We start from the raw sequence: 8,769 nt of genomic DNA, 5'->3' as shown, positions 1-8,769 counted from the left end.
TTCATCTCTCATTCATCTCGTCTTCTTCATCTTCTTCAAATTCTTCAAATTCTTCTGCGTCTAGTCATTTCCCACAAACTGTGCAATCTTTACCATATCTCCAACATCTTCAATGCCATATTCACTAACTTTGCATTGGATCAGATCATCGACCTTCTGTTGCATTTAAGCTGTGCAAATGGAATCGCAGACAAATTGAACTAACAATTATTTCATTCACTTTTCTTCCTCTCAACGAACGTTCACCAATAATGCTTTCATTTCATTTTTCATTCGCGATTCTCGTGATGAAAAAAAGGCAATTTGAACAACTTCATTCATTTCATTCAAATCAACTTCTTCAATGCCTTCTTCAATAATTGAAAAATATATTTTGTGATTTCCATTTCATTCAACTCCCATCGAATTCAGCGCCAGACTTTGAATTTCATTCCTCCTCAGAAAGACGAAAGGAATCTTTATTCAAACACAGAATAGCAGCTGAAATAAATGAAAATGGAAGAGATGTTATGATGAGGCAAGAAAAGAAGGGAAACAAACATGCAACAAGAAAAGGAGGATGCCTTTCCCTCCATTTTCAGTGAATGAAGGAGACACAGACGAAAAGATAATAATATTGAAGCAATTCTTGTTTGGGGAGGGCGAATGACAACAGAGATGACCTTCGAGAGATTTCTCCATCGCAACGTGTGTTCTCCTAACATGTGAGTGAATTTCTTGTGAATGTCTCTGACTGAGCGAACTCTCCATCTCTCTCTTGTTTTTCTTCATTTTCGGCTTCTGCTTCTGCTTCTGCAACTTCATCTGCATTTAGCTGTTCGCTCCTTCAATGTGATATCCATGATGATTTATTTGAATGCTTCAGGATGTGCAGCAAAGACGAGCAGCAGGAGACATCTTAACAATCACAGAAATTGAAAGAGCCAGTTGTCTCTTCACATTCCAATTTTTTAGAGCGTTATCATTCAATTCTCTCACATCAACCAAAAATTGGGAGGAAATATCAGATGAAATGAAAATTGACAACGACGAATGCGAAGAAGACGATCATAATGATAACGAGGAAGAAGAAAAAGATGATAAAGAAGAAGAAGAGGAAATAAAAGAAGAAAGAGATGATAAGGGCTTGGGGAAAGACATACACAACAAAGCATTCCAATACCCTCAAAAGCCAAAGGAACATACAAAAGCAGTTAAAGAATATGACTGGGGATGAATTATGTGACGCATTTGGTTAGACTGAAAAGTTGCCTGGATCATTTTGTGGGGAAGAAGCGCTGCCTCTTCTGCCACCTTTGGGAGAACAGAGGGAAGAAGGAGGGGAAGGGAAGAGAGGAGCGACAAAGAATCGTCTTCTGGTTGGAACAATTTTATTCGGAATTGCATGAAAAGAGGGAATATGATGAATGAGCATCATCCTTCTCCTCCTTCTCCTCCTTCTCCTCCTTCTTCACCATCTACACAATCATCTGCTTCAAATTCATTGAATGTTAGGAGTCACCCTCATTTTGAGCTTCCAAGCAGCAATGCTTCTGTCACGATGCAACAGGAAGAATGCAAACAGATTCCTCTATCATCGTCGCCTTCTTCTTCTTCTTCATATTCCTCTTCACATATCATATGTCAATCTGAATTCGAGTGATTGTGATTGTGATTGTGATTGCAATTGTTTCTATCTGGCAGAACACACAGTTTGAGAGTGTCTACCACACGCAGATGCTGTCGAAGATCCCCCTTTTGGAGCACTTGTGAAGGCTCTGATTGCTCTTGTGTGCAGATGCCTTCTCCGCCTCCGCACTCTTCAGGCACGCTGCCTCTTCCTCCTCTTCCTCATCCTCCTCTTCATCTTCTTCGCTTTTATTTTCCTCAGCATTTTCATCACCATCATGGATATCTTCATTTTCTCCTCCATCAACATCATCATCTTCCTTCTCATCGTCATCTTCAATCACAGTCTGTTTCATGTCTCCATTCGGATGATTATCTTCGTTTGACTCAGCCACACCCAAATGTTTGCTGTCTGATGAGCAATGTTAATTTTTTGGGAGAGTTGAGAAATGAAGAAGAAAATGGATCAAATGGAGATGAGAAAGAAATAAGCAGAGAAATAGCAGAAGAACAATAGAAATATGAAGAAGAAGAAGAAGAAGAATATTCAGAGAGGAGGAGGGAAAAGGAGAAAATTGGATTGATGATTGATGATTGGACTGTGAAAGAGGAAAGGGAAAAACAGAAACGGAAATATTGATTGTATTTCTCCGATGGGTTCTATTTCTCCGAAATCTTCTTCCTTCTTCTTTCTTTCTTCTTCATCATCAAATTTATCACAATCTTCAACATCAAAACAAGCAAGATTATCTTCAATGCCTTCTTTTCTTCATTTTTCTTTTTCTTCTTCTTCTTCTGTTTCATATTCTTCTTCACTTTCTTCTTCATCCCCATCCAATTCATCCTCTCAAACAATCCAGCCTTTTTCTGCCTTTGGGCTATATTACACCTATTTCACTTCTTCTTCTTTGCCTTCTTCTTTGCCTTTTTCTTCGTCTTCTTCGTTTTTTTATTTTCATTCTTCTTCGTTGTGATCTTAACCTTTTTCTCCTTTGTTTCCGCCTTTTTTTCTTCCTTTTTGGTGTTCTTCAACTTCTGCATTGTTTTTGCAATATTCATCTCACTTCCTTCTCTATCGGCAATCGAACTTCTGATGCATCCATTCATCTAAATCAGCAGAGATGCTAGATTTAACAGAAAATTGCTTCATTTTCTTCACTTCATCTCGATTGATCAATTGTTGAGCTCATCTTATTTCATTTTTCATTCATTATTCTCATGATGAAAAAAGGCTTTTTGGACGAATTGATTTCATTTCATTGTATCTTCTTCTTCAGCACCATCTTCAATAAGTGAAAAATATATATTGTGATTTCCATTTCATTCAACTCCCGTCAAATTCAGGGCCAAGTGTCATCTTTTATTTTCTTTTCTGAAACGGAAAAGGATTGTTTATTCTATAACGAAATATCTGTATAAATTATATGTCAATGGAAGTGATTCAATATCAAACCAAGAAAAGTTGATCATTGGGTGCACAATCTATAAAGATCGAATCTGACATTTTTCATTTGGAAGTTGAAAGATTACAGAAAACAGAAAGAACAAGGCAGAAAAGGATATTTGGAGCGAATGATTATGAGGATGATCTTCGATTGATTTCACAACGTCATGTGCCTTCAATGGAACGAGATGATGATTAAATGAGAAGAGGAATAGAAATTTATAAGAAAACAAATAATCGAAGGATAATTCTATGAAATAAGTGCGTCTGCAGCGGATGAAAAAGGAGAAATGGGAATGGCAAAAGAAATTGAAAGTTTTGAAGAAATTGCTGATATTATCGAAAGATATCTTTTTGAAGAAGGAAATAGATGTTTTTTAAAAGCAAAGAACTTTATTTGCATTTGATGGAGAAGAAAAATTAGATGAGGTAATGACGAAGAAATATGTTTAATGCGATCCGATGTGAGACTTCTCAAAAGAAAAGTGATGATACGTTCTCTTGTTGAAAAGAAAATGAAAGCTTGTGAATTTTTCTATGAAATGGAAAATGGAAGGAATAATAAAGAAATCAGAAAAAGTTCATCATTTCCAGTGATTTTTGTGTCAATTGCATTGAATGTAAGAGTGTTTGTGGGAGTGAAAGTGGAGACGAGAAGAGAGAGGGAGGCATCGCTGAAGGGAGCAATGCACCCGAGAGCATACTCCACTGTGGCACATGGGCTTTGCTGTGTTTTGCCACAGGCATCAGCATCAGTTCCACCATTTGAGACTATTTTGTTCTGGCTGATGATTGGAAGCCATCCATTGTACACACTGCTATCTGCAGTTCCTGCATTCCACACTCTTTTTGTTGTGGTTGTTGAACCGCATTGCTGGAAAGGAGATTGAGTGATGCTGCTTCCATTGAAGAATACATCATTCCCTCTGCCATTCGTCGCAGTGTTGCCATCAAAGAAACAAAATGTGATGAATTTGACTTCATTCATCCAAGAGTAAGTTCCATCAAAGTATATTCCGGCTCCGCCCCATGTGGAAGAAGAACTTAACTTATTATTGATGAACTGACACTCAACGATTGAAAACAGGTTGGGCTTGTTATTCGGAGGCCAATGAAACGTGAGTGAACCTGTTGAATCACCACCAGAATTTGAGATGCACTTGCATTTGGTGAAAAAGAATTGACCATTTGATGGAAAATCGCCAATCCAGAAATACCAACCAGTTCCACACCAGTATGTTATTGAACAATTTTCCACTCTGTTTTCCGAAATGTGATAAATAGAATTCGTTTGCGGATACCATGTGTTGACAGCACCTCCATGAACTGCAGAGCAGTTTGAGAAATATGATTTGGTGATGTTTATCTTCAACAAACTTTCACAAAACAATGCTCCACCATTTCCATTACAGGAACAATTATTGAATGAGCACGAAGTGATTGTGAGATTTGCATTTGTGCAACTAACTTTCAGTGATCCACCCCAATCGCTTCCTCCATTTGAATTATTCCATTCGCACCATTCAAATATATAGCTATTCGTAGCAGTAAATGGCAATCGTTTTAATTCCTTTCTTTGAGACTCAGATCCAATATATTTAACGGGATCATTTGATGAAGAGCGTGTTTGGTGGAGGAAAGAGGTGTTGAAGGCAGAGAGAGAAGTGGAAGGGCTGTTGAGGTTTGGAAGGATGGCTCCATCGATGGAGTTGTGAGAGCATTGGGAGGGTGAGAGAGAACGTTGCAAAAAGGATGGAGAAAAGGATATAGAAGAAGAAGAAAAGGAATGCAAGATAATAATCTTCCGCGCTTCGTAAAGTGCACTTTTGCAGCTATTTGTATATTAGACAATGAAATTTTTCAGAGCTTTTCAATTTCCCTTTGTGGAGTTATTTAACCAAATAATAATCGCACCATCTGCGTCTTCTTCAAAATAGACACAAAAATATTTGCGAAACATTCATTCAACTCACAAATTCAATTTTTGATTTTTGTCTTTAAAGCTCAATTTGATGATGTTTTGTTGCAATTTTATTTAAAATTCAAAAAGATTAGAACCGTTAAAAATTAATATTTTTTTAATCATTAAAAAAACCAGTCAAAAGCTTCAATGATGGATATTTTTCAGAGATTTATTTTCATCACATGTTTTTCAGGACAAATTTCAGTCTGAATTTGAAAAAAGCCCACCATTTTTGAATAAAATGAGTTTATTTGAATTCAAGAGTTTTGTCAAAAATAATCATCATCTCAAACTGCTTCTCAGTTTTCAAATCAGTCATTTGAGTTCTTTGCAACAAAAAAGAAAAGTCTGTTGGAAATTTGAAACTGAAAATAACACAAACACTTGTTTTTTTTCAGTAAATGGAGAATATTTCAAAATCATATTTTTCATTCTTCTTGTTTTCCCATGTCAAAAACATTCAAAGAAAGAAAATCTTCATTTCAAGAATGAAATTGTTTTTCGCAAGTATCTTGAAAATAAAAATCGTCATTTTGTTTCAAATATGATGTTAATCTTTATGAACGAAACATATTTATTCTTATTATTACAGTTTCTATCCAAAAAAATCAAAAACTTTTAATAAAAGAATTTACAAATTAAAGATTGAAAATCCTCATTGAAGAAAGTGTCAAATATGATTTTGAAGTTTCTTTGAAGAGATTTCTAATAAATGAAAGTGAATTGATTGTTCATATGTCACCTATTTATTTATTTAATTACTGGTCCTCTCTCTTTTTCCCTGTTTTTCAATTATCTCATTTCTTTCACCAATCAATATTCAATTAACAAAATAATCATTTCTTTATTGAAAATTCGAAACATTTCATGATGATGGAATTCAGCAAATTTCAAGTTGTAATTGAACCTACTGCTAATCATCCCAAAAAAAAACATTGTTTTTTTGATCGAATTTCAAAATAAATCAATTTTTTGAAGGTTTTTCAAATTTCAGGAATCTTCACACTGATTTCAAATTTAAAAATGGTGTGGCATTCTTTTGAATGACATTATGGAAAATGCTTTTCATTCAATTTCATGAACAGAATGAAAAATAAAAAAAGTTCACAGTTTTTTCAAATTGAAAATATTTGTTGTTTCTTTTGTGAAAATCCGAAAAACATCATTTAATGATTAAATTTGTTTTTCTTATGTTTTTGGAAAAAATACTCTTTTTTCAAATATCAAAATAATTGGATTTCATTACAATAAATAATCCTTTTGAAAATATTGCAAAACTTTGTGTTCTAATGAGACTTGTTCAACGAGTTATTGAAGCACAAAACACAAGTATTTCCTTCCACAAATAGAAAGTTTTCTGTTGCAAAATTCAATTGATCTTTTTTGAAATGGAATAAATTTCTTTTCAATAATTTCTGTTTGACAATTCACTTTGAATATAGATAAATGAACGTTGAAAAGTGACAAAACCTCTTAAAACCATCACTGTCTTTCTTTTCCATCAAATATGAGCTTTTGACTCTTATGGAAAGGTTTTCACATTTCGATGATTCATTGATTCACTTTGGCAATGAATTTTCTTAATAATCTTCACTTCGTTTAAAGTTTTGATTACAATTTTAATCCCCAATAGGCGTTATTCTTTTTGAAAAGTCGCGTGTGTTAAATATTCAAATTTATTGAAATGAGAAATGTTTTCTAATGTGTTCCAACTCCCAATCGGTTGAATTTGACCAGAAAGATAATTATAGGATGTCGGATTTTTTTTATTGTTCCAATTTGTTTGAGAGTTATATTTGACAGACAAATTGCAAGAATTCATGAAAAAAAACCAAATTTCAAACAGCACGATAATTTAACATTTATTACTGTTCAAAAAGAATAACACAATCTTACAATAATGACCTCATAATATTTTTTTGAAATAAAGCCGAATTCGTGTTTTTTTGAATTTTTCATGTTTTATAAACTTTCGAATTCTTTTGCAACTTTTTTGATTTTTAATTTGCACTTTTCAAATTCAAAATTGTAATCCCAGTTCGTTGTCTTTCCAGATTTTCAAACTATTGCTAAACGGATTGTTGGTAGACATCAGACACAGCACAACAATGTGAAAAAAGCCAACGAAAAAACACCATCTGATAATCCTTTAAAAGAAAGCACTGTTATGATTTCAAAAAGAATCATCCACTGAAATGAAATGCAGCTGTCAGTTCCATTCCACAAGCATTTCGATTTGTCTTGGTTCATTTTCAAAAACATAATGCATTTGAAAAACGTTGTGCGTTGTCTGGACTATCGTATTAGGGTCTGGCAAAGTTTTTTGAAGCTCCTTCAGTGCAGATGTTAAAGAAAAGCCCACATGCTCAACTTTCATTGAGAAAAATATATCAGAGAAAGAATTTATTGATGAACAGAAAGAATGCAAAAAGATTAGAGATGAGATGGAAAATGTTGACTCTGATGAGAAATATTGTTTTGAAACATTTTTTTCACTCAGAGTCACCTTAATAATAATTGTGATCGATATGTTTTATTTTTTAAAGGTGACAGCTTTGGATACGATATCAAACGAAAAAGTTACTGAAATAATGATGAAAAAGAAAGTGAGTGGACAATATTTTCCATTGATGGAAATATTGTTTTGGATGAAAAAAGCAAAAATATTGATTTTTTTTTTTCGTATCAAACAAAAATGCCAGGATCAGCAGATCATTTCAATTACAAAAAAAAAATTTTTTTTTTTTTTTTTTTTTTTTTTTTTTTTTTTGAACTGATACACCAAAAATTATTCAAGATCGAAAAAGTTTTAAACAACATCGAAAAACTTTAATTCAACATCGAAAATTCTTTATTATCAAAAAATTTGAAAAAAATATAAAAATTCTGAATCATATCAGTTTCTTATCTTTCAGTTATTGATCTGAGAAATTTATCAATTTCAATTTGAAAAATATTTAATGATCTTTGTTTTAGTGTTTGATTGTGTTCAATAGCGTGAGAACAAAAAAATTGAATTTTTTATTATTTTTCACATGTGCTCAGTATATAATAAGTAATTATATGTCTTAATTTTTTTGGAAAGTTCCTTTTGTTTATTTTTCAAATAGAAGTAAAAATTCATTTTTCAATCAAATTTATGTTCCAACGAACGAAACCTCACTCAAATAGAAATAAAAACATTGTCAATATTTTATTCACTTGACAGGAAAATGAGGTGAGCAGGAACAGATATTTGAATGAAATAAGAAATTTTTATTCTTTGAAAATTAAACAAAAGGAACTTTTCGAAAAAATCAACACATTTCGAAAAATAAAAGTGATAAAATAGTTCATGATCTTGTTTTGTGCACAAAATAATACAAAAATTTATTTCATTAATTGAAAACGAAATGTTTTGAACTTTATTTGTTGCATTGGAAACTGATAAAATATATCATTTTCAATAATCAAAATGAGAAAAGAATCGATTGAAATCAGTCTATATCGCAGAAAACATTTGTTAAAAACGAAAGAAAAACATTTCCAATAAATTAACATTTGTTGCAATTAACATCTGTTTCAATAGAATTTTTTTGGTTTTGACTTAAATTGAAATTCTGAACTTATTAACTTCATTTTCGATGTAGAATTAAACTTTTTCGATTTTGAATTAAAGTTTTTCGATCTTGAATAATTTTTGGTGTAGGAATCAATAAGAAAGAAAAAGTCTTTTAAAACTGTTGTTAAAATTTCACATGAAGATGTTTGTTTT

General features: G+C 32.6%; 3 protein-coding genes across 3 annotated transcripts; 2 read left to right on the top strand and 1 right to left on the bottom strand.

The window, feature by feature from the left end:
* Window positions 1-856: 856 nt before the first annotated feature.
* Window positions 857-1,216, top strand: MONOS_15380 (uncharacterized protein; the record flags this gene model as incomplete). The annotated part of the gene is made up of 1 exon (XM_067868251.1): window positions 857-1,216. One exon carries the CDS (start codon window positions 857-859, stop codon window positions 1,214-1,216), a length of 360 nt encoding a protein of 119 aa, XP_067735453.1.
* Window positions 1,217-1,703: 487 nt separating this feature from the next.
* On the bottom strand, window positions 1,704-1,964 carry MONOS_15381 (uncharacterized protein; the record flags this gene model as incomplete). The annotated part of the gene is made up of 1 exon (XM_067868252.1): window positions 1,704-1,964. The coding sequence occupies one exon, from the start codon at window positions 1,962-1,964 to the stop codon at window positions 1,704-1,706; it is 261 nt and encodes an 86-aa protein (XP_067735452.1).
* Window positions 1,965-3,540: 1,576 nt separating this feature from the next.
* Window positions 3,541-3,942, top strand: MONOS_15382 (uncharacterized protein; the record flags this gene model as incomplete). Its single annotated transcript, XM_067868253.1, has 1 exon — window positions 3,541-3,942. The coding sequence occupies one exon, from the start codon at window positions 3,541-3,543 to the stop codon at window positions 3,940-3,942; it is 402 nt and encodes a 133-aa protein (XP_067735451.1).
* Between the last annotated feature and the right edge of the window lie 4,827 nt (window positions 3,943-8,769).

Source organism: Monocercomonoides exilis (assembly GCF_001643675.1).
Source record: "Monocercomonoides exilis strain PA203 chromosome Unknown scaffold3-2548433, whole genome shotgun sequence".
Classification (NCBI taxonomy): Eukaryota; Preaxostyla; order Oxymonadida; family Polymastigidae; genus Monocercomonoides; species Monocercomonoides exilis.
Note: the sequence above shows the minus strand (reverse complement) of the source record. Positions and strands in the feature narration are given on the sequence as shown.